General features: G+C 36.1%; 2 protein-coding genes across 3 annotated transcripts in view; both read right to left on the reverse strand.

The window, feature by feature from the left end:
- Positions 1-21,003, reverse strand: part of LIN9 (lin-9 DREAM MuvB core complex component) — a gene marked incomplete at its 5' end in the record, with an annotated part of 109,412 nt that overhangs the window by 47,317 nt on the left and 41,092 nt on the right. The gene's annotated exons all lie outside the window — the stretch shown is intronic.
- On the reverse strand, positions 12,192-13,532 carry LOC309979138 (WD repeat, SAM and U-box domain-containing protein 1-like; the record flags this gene model as incomplete). 2 transcript variants are annotated; one of them, XM_082865764.1, is made up of 2 exons in its annotated part: positions 12,192-12,674; positions 12,950-13,532. In XM_082865764.1, the coding sequence occupies 2 exons, from the start codon at positions 13,530-13,532 to the stop codon at positions 12,235-12,237; spliced, it is 1,023 nt and encodes a 340-aa protein (XP_082721890.1). In that variant the 3' UTR covers positions 12,192-12,234. The 2 variants fall into 2 exon arrangements, with proteins under 2 accessions (XP_082721890.1, XP_082721889.1); XM_082865763.1 differs by having other exon boundaries at positions 12,192-12,670; positions 12,853-13,532.

Genomic DNA, 21,003 nt, shown 5'->3' on the forward strand with positions numbered 1-21,003 from the left:
TAACGGATATGAGACATATTGTAAACAAATAGCACAACGACAGGCATAAATGCAAGCATATCAATTATTACATAAAATGTGAATAGACTAACCACTAATCAAAAAGCAGAGGGTGAAAGGGGTCAAAAGGTACAAACTTCTAGTTATAAAATAAGTAAGTCTATATAAAATACATAACCAATAAGGACCTACTGTACAGCATAGAGAACTACACTCAATATCTTGTAATAACCTGTAATGGAGAAGTATATGTATATACACACACACATGCACACACACACACATATACACATATAACTGAATCACTCTGCTGTACACCTGAAACTAACACATTGTAAATCAACTATATTTCAATAAAAAATTTTTTTTAAAATTGTAAATGTACAATAAACAAACAAAAAAAGTCATGGGGAGGTAATGTACAACATGGTGACTATAGTTAATAATATTGAATCCTGTATCTGAAAGTTGCTAAAAAAGTAGATCTTAAAAGTTGTAACATTTTTGGTAACTATGTGTGGTAATGGATATTAACGAGACTTACTGTGGTGATCATTTCACAATATATACAAATATTGAATCATTATGTTGTACTGCTGAAACTAATACGATGTTAATGTCAATTATACCTCAATAAAAAAATACAATTAGATAAAAATTCCTTAAATTTTTAAAAAGGCAGAGGTTTGCAGACTGACTTCAATAGAACAAGACTCATCTATAAGCTGTTTATATATTTCTACATGTGTCTGAGACACACTTTAGATTCATAGATTCAAATAGGTTGAAAGTAAAGGATGGAAAAAGATTTACCACAGTAACAACAGAGTACTGGAATGGCTATATTAATGAAAATTTAAAATAAGGGATACTACTGGAAACAAAGAGGGACATTTCACAATGATAACAGGGTCAATGTATCAGGAAAATATGACAAATATAAATATATATGCACCTTAACAGAGCACCAAAATACCTGAAGCAAAATCTGATGAAATGGTAAAGAGTTCAACAATTATAGTTAGAGATTTTAATATTAATCTTTCAGTAATTGATACAACAATAAAACAGAAAATCAATAAGAATATGGAAGACATGTACAACACTATCAACCAATTTGACCTAACTAACATATACACAATGCTCAACCCAACAGCAAAATACAGTCTTTTGAAACATACATGGGGCATTCTCTAAGACAGACCAAATGTTAGGTCATAAAACAAGTCTCAACAACTTTAAAAGAAGTAAAATCATACAAAGTGCTTTCTCCAACCGCAACAAAATGAAATCAGAAATCAGTGAGTCTTCACCAAGCAGGCCTGGTTATGCAAAATAAACTGAGAGAATACTTATAATACGAAAAGTATAAGAACTCAAATATAATTTGGAGGGAGGAACATCTTATGTTCTGGCATATACTGTATACTTACATACATCAAACTTTAGAGGGAGATTTATAAAACTTTAGGGGAAACTCACTTTCTACACTTCTGTGTTTTTTTCTTCTTCTTTTTTTGAGAATGCATTGCCTTTATAAATCAAGAAAAGAAGATATTTCCATATTTTTATATGGATGTCATTTATGTCCCTCTACCACAGATCAATATTTGAAGTCAGGCTCCCCTATTATTACAGGAGTATCTATCTGTTCAAGTGATGGCTACATTCTATCCAGTTTTACTTAACTGGCTCAAAGACTTTTAAAAATACTTAAACTTTTGTCTCTAAGGCAGCCCTCTCCTTAACAGCCATTTCCAGATTACTGGTGCTGACAATGCAAAGCTAAAAAAACAAAAGCAGCAACCTAAGTTAGTATACATGGTCACTAAGGGATGAAAAGCAGATTCTCGGTCAGAATGCCAAGTTCAGGAAAGTAAGAAAAAAAATGCTGTTGCGGTTATCAGCATTATCCTAAGGCTCTGAGAATATTTTACAATAAGAAAAAAATTCAGAAACATCCTTTAGGTAGGGTAAATCCTATCAATCCATAAATCCTATTAGCTGATTATCTCAGGACAATGTCCATTTACACCTGTTATCCTACTTCAGTTATTAACAGCACCTCCTATTCTACTTTCAGAAGATGCTTACTTGGGTGATAAATTATATGGTCACTCTACTTCTTTGACCGTTTATAAGGTCAAATACGCAATGCAAAAAAAGACAATTTTTCAAGCACAACAGAAGGTTTGCTGGGAATCTGGTGAACATACCTAATGGCATCCAAAAATCCAAGTTTAGAAAGTAATTTCATTATAAACAAACATCAAGGGACAACTTTAAATATTATTGGTCAGAGCCTCAGCTTTGGGCCAGGATTCAGAATTTGGGTTAACCAGCAGCTGTCAAATCTTAACTCTACATTTACTTCTATAAATCACATCTTCCATATCTTCCAAATCACATCTTCCATATTGTCCTTGATGACTTCCTTTCCCATAACCCTTTGACTTAGATAAACTACTTAGATAAACTACATTACTTTTAGGACAGTTCTGAATTTTACAATTTCTTAACAAACCAATGATTTTAAAATCTCTTTTTATACCCTGACTTCTCTGACTACACAGAGTTCTAGAACTATTCACAGCAATGGACACCTGATGAACAACTTCCTGTACAATGTGGTTTAAGTATCATGTCCAGACGTTTCCCCAAGACTTTTCCACTATTCAAATTTTCCATCATTTTGGTGTTTGTCAAAACACTTGCGTTCTTAACTCTGTAACTAAGAATCACTTGTCGTCACTTTACCTGTCTTCTTTGAGCCTACTGCAAAATCTTAAATATAGTTACTTAAAAAATTCCTTTGTTGTTGTTATTGAGGAAAAGTCTACTACTCCTTCTTTACTAAAAAATTTCTTCCCAGAAAGGAATGTGGAATTTTGTTTGTTTATATACTTTTCTTTTCTAGGTAAAATTTACATACAGTAAAGTGAAAATGTAAGTGTATAATCCTGTAAGTTTTGACAAATGAAATCATCCATCTTTAAAGTCACGGAATATTCTTACTATCCCAGAAAGTTCCCCCTTCCTAGGCAATCCTTTCTTCAGGAGCAACCTCTTTTCTGATGATATTTTTCTACCATAAATTAATTTTGCCTATTCTACAACTTCATATAAACGGAACCATACAATATGCATTCATTAGTTTTCAGCTTCTTTTGCTCGTCATACTATCTGAAGTTAATCTATATGTCAGTAGTTAGCTCCTTTTTATTGTCAATTTATATCCCAATGTAAGAAAATATCATGTTATGTTTATCCATTCGCCTGTTGTTGGGTTGATTCCAGGTTCTGACTATAAAATTAAAACAAAGATGCCATAAACATTCTTGTATATATCCTTCTGTGAACAGCAATTTTCATTTCTCTTACTTAAATATCTTGGAGCAGAACTGCTGGATCACAGGACAGACATAAGTTTAATTTTATTAAAAACTGTCAAAGTGGTATACCATCCTATCAACAATGTATATGAATTATGGTAGCTCCACATCCTTGTCAACATTTGATGTTATCAGTAGTTTCAATTTTAGCCATTCTGGTGTGTGTAGTGGTATTTCATTATGATTTTAATTTGCACTTCTTTGATGACTACTGATGTTGAGTGCTTTTTCATGTGCTTATTGGTCATTCATACATCTTCCTCTGGGAAGTCTCTACTCAAGTGTTTTGTCTATTTTTTGAATTGGATTACTTATGTTTTTATGACTAAATAATAGAGTTCTTTATGTTTTCTAGATATAGTCCCTTTTCAGATATATGATTTGGAAATATTTTTTTCCCAGTATATGGCTTGCCTATTTATTTTCTTAATGTTGGCTTTTAGTGGGCAGAAGTTTTAAATTTAAGTTAAACCTAAAAATCACCTTTATTTTTCTTTTTTGATAATTAATTTTTTTGTCAGATCCAAGAAATCTCTGCCTACTTACAGATCACAAGATATTTTCCTGTGTTTACTTATAGAAGCTTTATAGTTTTGGCTTTTATGTTTAGCCCTTTGGTCCATCTTAGATTAAGTTTTTTGTATAGCATGAGGAAAGGTCAAGGTTCATTTTATTTCCAAATATATACCTAGTTGATCAATCATTATTTATTGAAATGCCCTTCCTTTCCATTGAAATGCTTTGGTACCTTCAGAAAGTCAACTGGACATATGTGTGGATCTATTTCTGGATTAAACTATCCTTCCCATTTTCACAGACATTAGAATAAGCACAACAATTTCAAAAAGAAAAAAGGAAAAGAATAGAAAAAGAGAAAGAAAAAGAAAAGGGCTGCTGTGATTTAGACTGTTTACCTCTAAGATCAGTCTTGGCAGAGCTGACATTTTTAACAATACTGAGTTTTCCAATCCATGACATGTTTTATCTCTCTAATTATTTAGGTTTTTTATGCTATTGTCAATAGTGTCATTTTTTAAAATGTCATTTTCCAGTTGTTGCCTTATTATACAGAAATACAACTAATTTTCATATTGATTTTATATCCAAAGACCTTGCAAAAAAATTCATCTCATTAATTCTAGTCCTTGATTTGTGGATTCCTTAGGATTTTCATATGGGTAATCATGTCATCTGTGAAAAGAGACAGTTTTATTTCTTCCAAACTTTATGATTTCTATTTTTTTTCTTGTATTATTTCACTGTATCTAGCAGAATACTGTATACAGATCCTAAGTGTATCCTTGCATTGTTCCCCGTCTTAGTGGCAAAGCATTCAAAATTTCACCATTAAGTATGTAGTTGCACATAGATTTTTTTCATATATTAACTTTGTCAGGTTGAGGAAGTTCCCTAGTTTTTGAGAGTTTTATCATGAGTGGGCATTAATACTGTCAAATGACTTTTTGTTATCTATTGATAGGACCATGTGGTTTTTCCACTTTATGCTACTAAATATGGGGAATTACATTAGTTGATTTTTAAAAACAGACTTTCTTTTTAGGAGCAGTTTTAAACACAAAGCAAAATTTAGAGGAAACTACAGAGTTCCCATACATGCCCTACCTTTACTCTCCCTAAGAGCTTCCCCTACTATCAACCCATATAGCTCCTGCCTGACACACCCAACAGGCTCTCCCACTATCAACATCCCACACCAGAGTGGTACATTTTGTTAGCTGATGAACCTACACTGAAACATTATTATCACCCAAAGTTTATAGTTTACATTAGGGTTCACTCTTGGCGTTGCACGTTCTATAAGTTTTGACAAACGTATAAGGGCATGTACCTGCCCATCATTACAGTATCACTCAGAGCAGTCCCACTGCCCTAGAAAACCTCTGTGCTCCACTTATTAATCCCTCTTCCCACTAGCCCCTGGTAATAACTCATCTTTCAACTGTCTCCATAGTTTTACCTTTTCTAAAATATCATACAGTTGGAATCATTCAGTATGTAACCTTTTCAGATTGGCTTCATTCGCCTAGTAATACGCACTTCAGGTTCCTCCGTCTCTTTTCATGGAATTTTGTTATTATTATTATTTTTAGGCCATGCCACACAGCCTGTGGGATCTTAGTTACCCAACCAGGGATCGAACCCAGGCCCCCAGCAGTGGAAGCGCAGAGTACTAACTACTTGACCACCAGGGAATTCCCTCTCATTTCATTTTAGCTTCAAATAATATTCCATGTCTGGATGTATCAGTTTATTCATCTAATGAAGGACATAGTGGTTCCTTCCAACTTTTGGCAATTATGAATAAAGCTGCTATAAACATCCATGTGCAGGTTTTTGTGAAGAAGTAAGTTTTGAACTCATTTGGGTAAACACCAAGGAGTGTGACTGATGGACTGTGTGGTAAGAATATGTTTAATTTTGTAAAAAATTGCCAAACTGTTTTCCAAAGTGGCCATACCATCTTGCATTCCCACCAGTAATATATAAGTTCCTGTGCTCCACATTCTCGTTTGGTGTTGTCAAGTTCTTGATTTTGGCTATTCTAATAGGTGTATAATGGTATTTCATTGTTTTAATTTGCATTTCCCTGATGACATATGATGTGGCATATCTTTTCATGTGCCTATTTGCCATTTGTATATCTTTTCTTTTTTTAAAAACTGAAGTGACATTAATTTATAAGATCATATAAGTTTCAGGTGTACATTATATTTTGACTTCTATATATATTACAGCATGCTCATCACCAAAAGTTTAGTTTCCATCCGTCACCATGCAACAGACGCCCTTTACTCATTTTGCCCTTCTCCCAACTTCTTCTACTCTGGTAACCATACTACTCTGTTCTCTGTATTTATGTTTGTTTTCATTTTGTTTATTAATATTCTACATACGAGTGAAATCATATGATATTTGTCTTTCTTTTTTTGTCTTTTCTTTTTCTATTTGTCTTTCTATTTCACTTTGCATAATACCCTCAAGATCCATCCATATTCTCACAAATGGCAAGATTTCATTTTTTCATGGCTGAGTAGTATTCCACTGTATATTTTATACACACACACACACCCCCCACATCTTTATCCATTTATCCAACAATGGGCACTTAGGTTGTTTCCATATCTTGGCTATTATAAATAATGCTGTGATGAACATAGGGGTGTATGTAACTTTTTGATTTGGTGTTTTTGTATTCTTTGAACAAATACTCAAAAGTTAAATAGCTGGATCATATGATAGTTCTTTTTTGTGTGTGTGTTATAGTTCTATTCTTAATTTTTTCAGGAATCTCTGTACTTTTTGCCATAGTGGCTGCACCAGTTTATATTCCCACCAACAGTATGAGAGTATATCTTCTTTGGTGAGGTACCTGGTCAGATCATTTCTCCATTTTTTAATCAGGTTGTTAGCTTTCCTATTTATTAAGTTTTAAGAGTCCTTTGCATATTCTGGATAACAGTCCTTTATCAGATATGTCCTTTGCATATATTTTGCCCCAGTCTGTGGCTTCTCTTCTCAGTCTCTTGACATTGATTATTTTTTCAATTATTTTGTTGTAGTAAAATACACTAAAAAGTTATCATCTTAACCATTCTTAAGTGTAGAGTTCAGTGGTATTAAATATTAATAACATTGTTCAATCATCACTCATATCTATAACCCTTTTCATCTTGTAAAACTGAAACTCTACACCCATTACAGTAACTCCCCATTCATCCCTCCCCCCCAGCCCCTGGCAACCACCATTCTACTTTCTGTCTCTACGACTATTTCTATTGTAAGCAGCTCATATAAGTGGAATCACAGGGTACTTGTTTTTTTCTGACATTTCACTTATCAATGCCCTCAAGATTCATCCATGTTGTTGCAAATGGTAGGATTTTCTCCTTTTTTATGGCCAAATAATATTCCATTGTATATACAGTTGACCCTTAAACAGCACAAGTTTGAACTTCAGGGGTCCACTTACACACAGATTTTTTTCAGTTGTAAATACTACTGTACTGCATGATCCATGGTTGGTTGAACCTGCAGATATGTAACTGCAGATATGGAGGGCTGAATGTTTGTGAATTTTAGACTGCACGGGAGATCAGCACCCCTACTCCCCGCATTGTTCAAGGGTCAACTGTATACACCATATTTTCTTTCTCCATTCATCTGTCAGTGGACACTTAGGCTGTTTCCATGCCTTAGTTATTGTAAATAATGCTGCAACGAACACGGGGCTGCATGTATCTTATGGAGATAGTGAGTTTGTTTCCTTTGGATAAACACCCAGAAGTGGAATTGCTGGATCAGGTGGTATTTCTATTTTTAATTTTTTGAGGACCTTCCTTACTGTTTTACATAGTGGCTGCACTGATTTACATTTCCACTACCAATCCACAGGGTTCTCTTTTCTCCACATGCTTTCCAACACTTGTTATTTCTTGCCTTTTTGATAATAGCCATTCTAACAGGTGTGAGGTGCCATCTCACTGTGGCATTTCCCTGATGATTAGTGATGTTGAGCATCTTTTCATGTACCTGTTCGCCTTCTATGTGTCATGTTTGGAAAAATGTCTATTCAGCTCCTCTGCCCATTTTCTAATCAGGTCGTCTTTTTGTTGTTGAGTTATATGAGTTCCTTACATATTTTGAATATTAACTTCTTATCAGATATATGATTTGCAAATCTTTTCTCCCATTCCGTAGGTTGCCTTTTTATTTTGTTGATTGTTTCTTTGGCTGTGTAGAAGCTTTTTATAGCTTCTTGCTATACTCGCTTGCCTACTTGCTATACTTCTTGCCTACTTGCTGATTGTTGCTTCTATTCCTTTGCTTTTGGTGTCATCTCCAAAAAAAAAAAAAAAAAAATCATTGCTAAGACCAATGTCAAGGAGCTTTTCCTTTGTGTTTTCTTCTAGTAATTTAATAGTTTCAGGTCTTACATTTAAGACTTTATTCCACTTTGAGTTAATTTTTGTGAGAGGTGTAAGACAGGAGGCCAGTTTTATTCTTCTGCATGTGAATATCTAGTTTTCCTGAGACCATTTATCGAAGAGTCTGTCTTTTCCCCATTGAGTATTCTTGGTTGCCTTGTCAAATATCAGTTGACCATATACTCATGGGGTTTTTTGGGGGGGGTTCAATTCTGTTCCATTTGTTTATGTGCCTATTTTATGCCAGTCTCATACTATTTTGATTACTATAGTTTTGTAATATAGCTTGAAATCAAGACATTTGAGTGTTCTAACTTTGTTCCTCTTTCTCAAGATTGCCTTGGTTAGTCAGGTCTTTTGTGGTACCACATAAATTTTAGGACTGATTGTTCTATATCTGTAAACAATGCCACTGTAATTTTCATAGGGATTGCACTGAATCTATAAATGGCTTTAGGAAGTATGAACTGTTTAAAACAATATTAAGTTTTCCAATCCATGAACATGGGATATCTTTCCTTTTATTTTTGCCTTCTTCAATTTCTTTCATCAATGTCTTGTAATTTTCAGTGTACAGATGTTTTACATCCTTGGTTAAAATTATTCCTAAGTATTCCATTGCTTTTGGAGCCATCATGAATAAGACTGTTTCCTTATTTTCTTTTTCAGGTATTTTGTCTTTAGTGTATAGAAACACAACCGACTATTGTATGTTGGTTTCATATCCTGGCTTTACTGAATCCATTTACCAGTTCTTATAGTTTTTTGTAGAGTCTTTAGGGTCTTCTCTATATAAGATCATGTCATCTGCAAACAGAGATAATTTTACTTCTTCCTTTTGGATTTGACACCTTCTTTTTCCTTGCCTGACTGCTCTGGTTTGGACTTCCAGCACTATATTGTCACACTTGTCTTGTTCTTGATCTTTAGAGAAAAAGCTTTCACTCTTTCCCTGTTGAGTATGATGTTAGCTGTGGGCTTGTTCTTTAGCTTCTTAAGGTAAAAATAGAAATTTATACCTTTTTAAAATGTATATAAGCATTTTCTTCTGATGTAAGTATTTAAAAATGTAAAAGTTTCCTCTATATACTTCTTTAGCTGTACCCCACAAATATTTATATTTGGTATATTTATTATCTTTCAATTTAAAATATTTGCGATTTTCCCTTGAGATTTTCTCCTTTTACTTATGAATTATTTAAAGTATGATGTTTCATTCCCAAATACTTGGATATTTTCAGACATCTTACTGTTTCAATTTCTGATTAAATTCTGTTGTGCTCAGAGAAATTCTGTACACTGTATATGATTTCAATCTTTCAAAATTTACTGACATGTGTTAATAGGCCAGCATATGATTTATGTTGACAAAGCCTAAGCACGTGCAAAGGTTATATATTCTGCAGTTTTGGGGTACACTGTTCTAAAAATATCAATTAGATATCATGATTGGTAGTGCTGTTCTTTTTTTTTTAAATTAATTTACTTTATTTTTGGCTGCATTGGGTCTTCATTGCTGCGTGTGGGCTTTCTCTAGTTGCAGTGAGCAGGGGCTACTCTTCATTGCGGTGCGCGGGCTTCTCATTGCGGTGGCTTCTCTTGTTGCAGAGCACGGGGTCTAAGCATGCGGGCTTCAGTAGTTGTGGCCTGCGGGTTCTAGAGCACAAGCTCAGTAGTTGTGGCACACGGGCTTAGTTGCTCTGCGCCACGTAGGATCTTCGCAGACCAGGGCTCAACCCCGTGTCCCCTGCATTGGCAGGCAGATTCGTAACCACTGTGCTACCAGGGAAGCCAAGTAGTGCTATTCTAATTCTCTATAGTTGTACTGATTTTTTTTCCTGTTCTCAATTACCGGTAGAGAGTTGTTAAAATCTACAACTATAATTGTCGACCTGTATATTTCTTCCTTTAGTTGTCTTACTTTTTGCTTCAAGTATTTTGAACTTCTGTTATTAGGGGCCTACTAATAAATATATATTAGGATTTGTTGTGTTCTTCTAATGAAGTGCTCTTTCAATCATTATCAAGTATCTCCTCTCTCTGGTAATACTCTTTGTCTTGAATTCTATTTTGTCTGATGTTAACATAGCCACTTCAACTTCCTATTGTTAATATTTGATTGGCATATCTTTTTCATTCTTTTGCTTTCAACCTGTCTGTGATTTTTAAAATTCAAGTACAACTCTTGAAGACAGCACATACAGTTGACCCTTTAACAACATGGGGATTAGGAGTGGTGATATCACCTGAGCAGTTGAAAATCTGTGTATAACTTTTAACTCAAGAGTATAACCCAAAACTTAACTACTAATAGCCTACTGTTGACTGCAAGCCTTACAGATAACATAAACGGCAATTAACATGTATTTTGTAAGTTATATGTACTATACACTGTATTCTTACAAAAAAGTAAGCTAGGGATAAAAAAAGTTATTAAGAAAATCATAAAGAAGAGAAATACATTTATAGTACTGTATATTTTTATCAATACCATAAGTTTACATCGCCTGTTTACAAGATGAATCATGTCTCAGTACCTACATCAATATTGTCTTATATGATATTACAAAATGCTTTACATGTTGCGCATATTACTAAAACTAGATATCAAAAAAAAAGAAAAGATAATGTGAAAAAGAAATTCATCTTTATTTACAGGTACAATGATTCATGTATTGATAATGAAGAAAAAGCAATACAAATTGCTTTATAGTAGTCTAGTGTAATCAATATGATGGCTTCATGGTAGCCTGGCATATACATTAATGAATGAATCATTATAAAAATTTTATGGCATACAGTTTTACTGTCATATTCATAATACAGTATTAAAACACTTTCATTTTTAAAAAATTGAGGTATAGTTGAATTACAATATTAGTTTCAGGTATACAACACAGTGATTCAAAATTTTATAGCTTATACTTCATTTAAATTTATCACAGAATATTGGCTATATTCACTGTGCTGTACAATACATCCATGTAGCTTATTTATTTTATACTTAGTAGTTTGTACCTCTTAATCACTTACCCCTATCTTTCCCCTCCCCTACCCCGCGCCTCACTGGTAACCACTAGTTTGTTCTCTACATCTGTGAGTCTGTTTCTGTTTTATTAGTAACATAGGTTACTTCCATATCTTGGCTATTGTAAATAATGCTGCTGTGAACATTGGGTTGCATGTATCTTTTCAAATTAGAGTTTTCATCTTTCCTGGATGTACACCCAGGAATGGAATTGATGGATCATACGGTAGTTCTATTTTTACTTTTTTGAGGCACCTCCATACTGCTTTCCACAGTGGATATACCAACTTACATTCCTGCCAGCAATGTACAAGCACTCCCTTTTCTCCACATCCTTACCAACATTTGTTAATGGTGGTCTTTCTGATGACATTCATTCTGACAGGTGTGAGGTGATATCTCATTGTGGTTTTGATTTGCATTTCTCTGATGATTAGTGATGTTGGTTATCTTTTCATGTGCCTGTTGGCCATCTGTATGTCTTCTTTGGAAAAATATCTATTCAGGTCTTCTGCCCATTTTTTAAAATCAGGTAGTTTTTTCAATATTGAGTTGTATGAACTATTTATATATTTTGGATATTAACCCCTTATCAGTCATATCATTTGAAAATATTTTCTCCCATTCAGTAGGTTGTCTTTTCATTTTGCCAATGGTTTCCTTTGTTGTGCAAAAGCTTTTAAGTTTAATGAGGTCCCATTTGTTTATTTTTGCTTGTTTCCCTTGCCTTAGGAGACAGATCCAAAGAAATATGGCTACGATTTATAACAAACTGTGTCCTGCCTCTGTTTTCTTTTCTTTTTTTTTGCAATATAAAATAAACAGTTTTATTTTTGATGTGTCTCCAGCCATCGATCAATGGCCATTTTCAGAGTCCTATTTGGATAAGTACCACTGAAGGAAGAACAAGATTTGTCATGGGATTTGTACGTTTCTTTTTGCTGATCCAATTTTCCATTGCTTCCTTTTCGTATGAATAGCCATCTGATGCAATGACAGGATCTTTCATAAGCTCCCTAGTTATTGGACATATAAATTCATCAGGAATTCCAGAAGAAAGGGTTTTCATCTTTGTCCTGAGCTCTTCAATTTTCTGCAGAACTTTACTACACAGCCCTAGAGATTCAATTTTCAAATCATCAGCTAGACTTTCTTTTGTAAGATTCAACAGTTCTCGCCCATCAATGTTATTCATTTTGAAAATACCAACAAGGTCTTTTAAATCTTGTGCACAAAGCCAGTTTGAGACATCATCGTCCTCTGACCAATCTTCAGTAAATTGCTTTGGTTGATCTTCTGCAATCCTTGCTTGGCAAGGTGTTTCCAGGTCAAACTGCCAGATATTCACTGTTTTGTCCATTGAACCAGTAGCAAGTAAAAGGATATTGGGTACAAAGGCACAAGTTGTGACATACCTGGTGTGCTGAGTCAAGGTGTGAAGTATATTCTCAGTATTAGTATCATACACTATGACAGACTTATCCACTGATCTAAGGTATGGGTAAAAGAAATAACCCAAATTTTGATCTGGCAATCCTGACCACATGATGCCAGTCGAAAGAACTGAAGACCTTGTTCCCCACCAGAAACTGGCTGTGAAGAAAAATCACAGCAGGTAATTCCAAGATCATGTGCTTTTTCACTATGCAGACACCTCATTTTATCATCCCACACTGTTAAATCTCCACACGAGGAGCCAGTGACAAAGAGGTTTCCATTAGGAGAAAATGCACAGGCCACCAAGGAGCCATCCTTAACACTAGCACATCTATATAACTTGTATGACTGTGCATTCCACAAAACAACAGTTCCATCAGCTTCCCCGGATATCAAACAAGTGGAGTCTGGGGAAGACCAGCAAACCCTCACGGGGCTACCACTGGGCTGTTCCATCACTGCCAAAGTCTGTCCGTTTTGAGTATCCCATAAGACAGTGGTACCATCTGTTGAAAATGAAGCCAAAATATGCCCTGAAGCAGAGAAACAGCAGCAGTGGACAGCAGAGGTGTGAAACTTCAATGGAGAGTGTGGCAATTCACTGAAGTCACTCAGGGAGTACAGGCGAATTGGTTTGTCCAAGGAGCAAGTGGCCAATAGGGAAGAGGAGAAGGCACAGCAGTTGACATCATCATCATGATCTGCTAACGTGTGAATTAGTTTCACCATGTTCTTTATTTGAAGTGAAATATCCTGGTGTGGGCATCCACTTAAACCTCAGCCGTCAAGCCAAACACTCAATTTCCGGTCATATCCCGGATCAACTCGCCAGTGCGAACACATGCATACCCATCTAATGCAAGGCAAACCGGAGATGTGCCAAGAATCCTCCAACATAAAGCTCGAGACCTACTCCCACCGTGCCCACGCGGGGACCAAGGATTTGCCCAACTCTTGAGAGCCAACCAGGCCTCAGTGAACCGAGCGACCCACGGCAGGAGCACGGCCGGTGGGGAGCAGGGCCTTCCGAGTGCGGGGACCGGCGCTCGGGTTGTGGGGGAGGGGTGGAAGCCAGCTGGGGCTTTCATGCCCCGCCGTGAGGCGTCGCCCGGCTCCCAGACCAAGACCGCAAAACCATGCATTGCTCTGGTCAAGGTCTCAGCAGGTCCCTGTCGTGCGCTTAGAACCTGACGCCGAGAAACGGAGGGTTTCGACACCTTGAGCAGGGAAGCTCGGCGGGCTGACCCCAGTCAAGGTCCTCCGCCTGCCTCCGCCACTGTTAAACTGGCCCATGGGCACTGCCCCTTTCACCTCAAAGACCCACGACACCTGGGATCAGCGCTCAGATGCCGGCAAGTGGCGCAGGGCACGTGACACGCAGGTGAGGTGGGCCTGTTTTCTTTTTTTTTTAAGTAGTTTAATTTAATTTATTTAAAACTTCATTTTAAAAAATATTTATTTATTTATTTTTGGATAGTTACAGAAGTCAAGGGATCTCGACTTTTTTTTGGCTGCGCAGCATGTGGGATCCTAGTTCTGTGACCTGGGATCAAACCCGCACCGCCTGCACTGGAAGCATGGAGTCCTAACCACTAGACCACCAGGGAAGGCCCTGCCTATGTTTTCTTCTAGCAGTTTTTTGGTTTCTGGTCTTACATTTAAGTCTTTAAACCATTTTGAGTTTATTTCCGTATGTGGTGCGAGAAAATGTTCTAATTTCATTCTTTTACATGTAGCTGTCCAGTTTTCCCAGCACCACTTATTGAAGAAACTCACTTATTGAAGAAACTGTCTTTTCTCCACTGTATATTCTTGCCTCCTTTGTTGTAGATTAATCGACCATAAGTGTGTCAGTTTACTTCTGGGCTCTCTAGTCTGTTCCATTAATCTATGTGTCTGTTTTTTTGCCAGTACCATACTGCTGTGATTACTGTAGCTTTGTAGTATACTCTGAAATCAGGGAGTGTGATACCTCTGTTCTGTTCTTTCTCAAGATTGTTTTGGCTATTCAGGGTCTTTTGTGTTTCCATACAAATTTTAAAATGATTTGTTCTAGTTCTGTGAAAAATGCCATTCGTATTTTGATAGGGATGGATTGAATCTCTAGATTATCTTGGGTAGTATCGTCATTTTAACAATATTAATTCTTCCAATCCAAGAACATGGTATATCTTTCCATCTGTTTGTCTCATCTTTGATTTCTTTCATCAGCGTCTTATAGTTTTTGGAGTACATGTCTTTACCTCCTAGGTTAGATTTATTCCTAGGTATTTTATCCTTTTTGATACAATTGCAAATGGGATTGTTTCATTAATTTCTCTTTCTAATAGTTCAGTGTCAATGTATAGAAATGCAAGAGATTTCTGTATGTTAATTTTGTATCCTGTAACTTTACTGAATTCACTGATGAGCTCTAGTAGTTTTTTGGTGGTGTCTTCAGGATTTTCTATATATTGTATCATGTCATCTGTAGACAGTGACACAGCGACAGTTTTACATCTTCCTTTCCAATTTGGGTTATATTATTTCTTTTTCTTGTGTGATTGCTGTGGCCAGGACTTCCAATATTATGTTGAATAGAAGTGGCAAGAGTGGGCACCTTTGTCTTGTCCCTGATCTTAGAGAAAATGCTTTCAGCTTTCTATTGTTGAATATGATGTTAGCTGTGGGCTTATCATATACGGCATTTATTATGAAGTATGTTCCCTCTATACCCACTTTGTGAAGAGTTTTTATCATAAATGAATGAATTTTGTCAAAAGCTTTTTCTGCGTCTATGTAGATGACTGTATGATTTTTTATTCTTTAATTTATTAATGTGGTGTATCACATTGATTAATTTGTGGTTATTGAACCGTCCTTGCATCAACTGGGATAAATCCCACTTGATTATGATGTATTATCCTTTTAATGTATTGTTAGATTTGATTGTTAATATTTTGTTGAGGATTTTTACATCTATGTTCATTAGTGATATTGGCCTGTAATTTTCTATTTTTGTGGTATCTTTCTCTGGTTTTGGTATCTGGGTGATGGTGGCCTTGTAGAATGAGTCTTGAAATCTTCTTTTCTCTGCAATTTTTTGGAATAGTTTGAGAAGGATAGGTGTTAACTCTTCTCTAAATGTTTGGCAGAATTCACATATAAAGTCATCTAGTCCTGAACTTTTGTCTGTTGGGAGTTTTGGGGTGTTTTTTTGTTTTGTTTTGCTTTAAATTACTGACTCAATTTCATCACTGGTAACTGGTCTGTTCATATTTCCTATTTCTTCCTGGTTTGGTCTTGGGAGATTGTACAGTTCTAGGAATTTGTCCATTTTTTTCTAGGTTGTCCATTTTAGGGGCATATAGTTGTTTGTAGTATTCTTTTATGATCCTCCAGTGTCAGTTCTGACTTCTCCTTCTTTCTGGCCCTCTTTTTTTCTGGGCGAGTTTGACTAAAGGTTTATCAATTTTGTTTATCTTTTCAAAGAACCAGCTCTTAGTTTCATTAATATTTTCTTTTTTAAGTCTCTATTCCATTTATTTCTGCTCTGGCCTTTATGATTTCTTTCCTTCTAATAACTTTGGATTTTGTTTGTTCTTTTTAAGTTCCTTTAGGTGTAAGGTTAGGTTGTTTATTTGAGATTTTTCTTGTTTCCTGAGGTTGGTTAGCATCGCTATAAACTTCTCTCTTAGAACTGCTTTTGCTACGACCCATAGATTTTGGATTGTTATATTTTTGTTTTCACTTGTCTCCAGGTATCTTTTGATTTCTTCTTTGGTTTCTTCAGTGATCCACTGGTTGTCCTTGCTCCATGGGGTGAACCCCTACAATCGTAATTATTCTCATTTGTGGGTTGCCCACCCTGGGGGTATGTATAATGATTATAAAGCAACTCCACCCCTCTTACCCATCTCACTGTGATTCTTTCTGGTAGTTTCCAGTCTTTCTCATCAACAGTTGTTCTGTAAATAGTTGTAATTCTGGTGTGCCCATGAGAAGAGGTGAGCTCAGGGTCTTCCTTCAATACAAGTCTTTTTTTTTTTTTAATTGACGTATAGTTGATTTACAATGTTGTGTTAGTTTCTACTGTACAGGAAAGTGATTCAGTTATACATATATATATATATATATATATATTCTTTTTTATATTCTTTGCCATTAATCGTTTACAGCAGATATTGAATATAGTTCCTAGTGCTATACAGTAGGACCTTGTTGTTTATCCACTCTATATGTAATAGTTTGCATCTGCTAATCCCAAACTCCCAATCCATCCTTCCCCCAACCCCATCCCCTTGGCAACCACAAGTCTGATCTCTATGTCTGTGAGTCTGTTACTGTTTTGTAGATAGGTTCATTTGTGTCATACTTTAGATTCCACATATAAGTGATATCATATGGTATTTGTCTTTCTCTTTCTGACTTCCCTCACTTAGTATGGTAATCTCTAAGTCCATCCATGTTGCTGCAAATGGCATTATTTCATTCTTTTTTATTGCTGTGTAGTAGTCCATTGTATATATGTACCACATCTTCTTTATCCATTCATCTGCTGACGGACATTTAGGTTGTTTCCTTGGCTATTGTGAATAGTGCTGCTATGAACATAGGGGTGAATGTATCTTTTTGAATTATAGTTTTGTCCAGATATATGCCCTGGAGTGGGATTGTTGGATCATATGGCAACTCTACTTTTAGTTTTCTGAGGAACCTCCATATTGTTTTCCATAGTGGCTGCACCAACTTACACTCCCACCAACAGTGTAGGAAGGTTCCCCTTTCTCCACACCCTCTACAGCATTTGTTATTTGTAGATTTTTTAATGATGGCCATTCTGACTGGGATGAGGTGGTACCTCATTGTACTTTTGATTTGCATTTCTCTAATAATTAGCAATGTTGAGCATCTTTTGATGTGCCTGTTGGTCATCTGGATGTATTCTTTGGAGAAATGTCTATTTAGGTCTCCTACCCATTTTTCTATTGGGTTGTTTGTTTTTTTGTTGTTGAGTTGTATGGGCTGTTTGAATATTTTGGAAATTAAGCCCCTGTAGGTCACATCATTTGCAAATATTTTCTCCCATTCTGTAGGTTGTCTTTTTGTTTTGTTTATGGTTTCCTTTGCTGTATAAAAGCTTGTAAGTTTGATGAGGTCCCATTTGCTTATTTTTGCTTTTGTTTCTATTGCCTTGGCAGACTGATTCAATACAAGTCCTGCACACAATATTCCACATGATGAATAATACTTAGGTCATGATGATGATGACACAAATACATCTCATACAGTTCTTGCCATGCAGTGATTAGATTTTCAGAGGAAGACACTCACACACCTACACAATAGATAAGTTTATTAACTGTATGGAATGATGATTATTTACTATTCACTAAGTGGAAATGAATCATCATAAAGGTCTTCATCCTCACCATTTTCATGTTGAGTAGGCTGAGGAGAAGAAGGAAGAGAAGTTGCTCCTGCTGTCTCAGGGGTGGCAGAGGTGGCAGAGGTGGAAGAGGTGGAGGAGGTGGAAGGGGAGGGAAGACAGTCAGGCACACTTACTGTGAATTTATGGAAATACATCATAATTTCTACTTGACTTTTTGCTTTTTCATTTCTCTAAAAATGTTTCTATATGGTACCAATCCTTCTTCCACTATTTGCTTTAGTTTAAGTGACCCTATCATAGAAGGGTCTATGCTATAAAAAAAAGCAAAAGCAGTCTTGAAAATTGAAAGTCTTCTCCCCAACTGTCTAATGTCAATTTGTTTTCTGACACTGCATCTTCTATGTCTTCTTCTTTATTGGCTGGCACTGATTCAGAAGCACTCATCTCCGTGTCTTGAAGCCCTTTACCTCCAACCTCTTTTTTTTTCCTCCACCTCTACAATCTCTTTCCTTTACTGGCTCTTTCAGGCTTTTTCTATAACAACAGTGACATCTTCAGTGATATAATCCTTCCAGATTTTCATGATGTTTTCTCTATTAGAGTTCTCTTCCATAGCATTGACAATCTTTTCCATAGAGTACCATGTGTAATGAGCCTTAAAGGTACTTAAGGCTACAGGCTGAATTATAGATGTTGTGTCTGGGGGTAAGTAGACCACTTCAATGCCTTTGGAGTCAAACTCATGGGGTTCTGGGTAGCCAGGGGCACTGTCCAATATCAAAAGAACTTTAAAAGGCAGTTCCTTACTGCCAAGGTACTTCCGGACTTCAGGGACAAACCATCAATGGAACTGATCCAGAAAAAGAATTTTTGTTGCCCAGGTCTTATTGCTGTACAACCAAAAGACGGGCAGCTGGTGTTTATTTTTTCCCTTCAAGGGTCCAAGATTAGCAGCTTTTTTAAATTTAGTTAAATTTTTTATTGAAGTATAGTTGATTTACAATGTTGTGCCAATCTCTGCTGTACAGCAAAGTGACATAGACATTCTTTTTTTTTTAATATATATTCTTTTCCATTATGGTTTATCACAGGATATTGAATATAGTTCCCTGTGCTATACAGTAGGACCTTGTTGTTTATGGCTGGCAGCTTTATACATAAGGGCAGTCTTGATCATAAACCCGACTGCATTTGCAAAACAGTAGTTAGCCTATCTCTTTCTGCTTTATTTTTTTATTTTTTAAATTTTTGGCTGCGTTGGGTCTTTGTTGCTGCACGAGGGCTTTCTCTAGTTGCAGCAAGTGGGGGCTATTCTTCATTGCGGTTCGTGGGCTTCTTACTGCGGTGGCTTCTCTCGTTGTGGAGCACGGGCTCTAGGTGCACGGGCTTCACGAGTTGCAGCATGCGGGCTCTGTGGTTGTGGCTCGTGGGCTCTAGAGTGCAGGCTCAGTAGTTGTAGCACACGGGCTTGAAAGATCCCTGGACCAGGGATCAAACCTGTGTGCCCTGCATTGGCAGGCAAGTTCTTAACCACTGCTCCATCAGGGAAGTCCACCCTTTCTGCTTTAAATCCTAGTGCTTGCTTTATTTCCTTACTAACAAGGCTTTTTTGTTTTGTTTTGTTTTGTTTTACCAGAATAGGGCACTTACGTCTGCATTAAAAACCTGTTCAGGTAGATATCCTTTCTCCTCCATGACTTTCTGAATGGCATCTGGGAAGCTGTTTGCTGCCTCTCGGTTGGCAGAAGCTGCTTCTCCTGTGATCCTGACATTTTTTAAGCCAAACTTCTTTTTAAAATTATCAAACCATCCTTTGCTGGCATTAAATTCTCCAGCTTTAGATCTTTCACTCCCTTTTGCTCTGTCGTCATATAAATGACTTTGCTTTTTCTCAAATCATATTGGAGTCCACAGGTATGCCTTTCTTATATCAATCCTGTACCCACATAAAAGCTGTATTTTCATTATGAGGTAAAAAGATATTTCAAAAAAATGCTAGGTATTCATGCCTGCTGGCATAGCTGCAGCTATAGCTTCACCAATTTTCCTTTTCTTTTTTTTTACAATGGTCCTTACACTGTATTCATTTATTTATCTTGAAATAGTGGGCAATCACAGATGAAGACCTCAATCTACAGTACATATCAAGCAATTCAACTTTTTCTTGTAATGTCATGACTTTTCTCTGCTTCTTAGGAGCAATTCTAGCATCACTATGGCACTTCATATGGGCTCCATGGTTTATGGTCTTCCACTAAACACAATGAAAAATACTTGAGAACTGCAAGAGATCACTTTTTACAACGATATGCAATTTACTGGAGATGAACTGATCACATGGAAATGATTACTGTCACACAGCATTTTTAGCAGATACTCACAACACTTGAGCTCACTGCAACAGCATTGGGAGGTTGCTACAAAATTTTTACAGTAGTACAGTGTATACTACAGTTAGTTTTATGAAGCTATGATTTAATATGGCATCTTTATGTTTGCTTACATTTCTCTCAATGGCAAATGTATGGACTGTGTTTGAGGAAGTAAGTTTTGATAAATTTTACTACCATAAAATATGGTAGTAAATGATAAAATAGACTATGTCTACATATATCTTGTGCATTCATGACATATCTAACTTTTAAATTTTTTTCAATATTTCACGGCTAAGCAATTCATCTGCAAGTTCTTTCAAGTTGTCACAAATTTCCAAAAAAATTTCCAGGGTGTTATTGAAAAAAAAATCCACATATAAATGGACTCACACAATTCAAACCCGTCAAACCCATGTTGTTCAATGGTCAACTGTAGTTGAGTTTGACTTCCTTT

This window comes from Leucopleurus acutus (genome assembly GCF_964270905.1).
Source record: "Leucopleurus acutus genome assembly, chromosome: 2".
Classification (NCBI taxonomy): domain Eukaryota; kingdom Metazoa; phylum Chordata; class Mammalia; order Artiodactyla; family Delphinidae; genus Leucopleurus; species Leucopleurus acutus.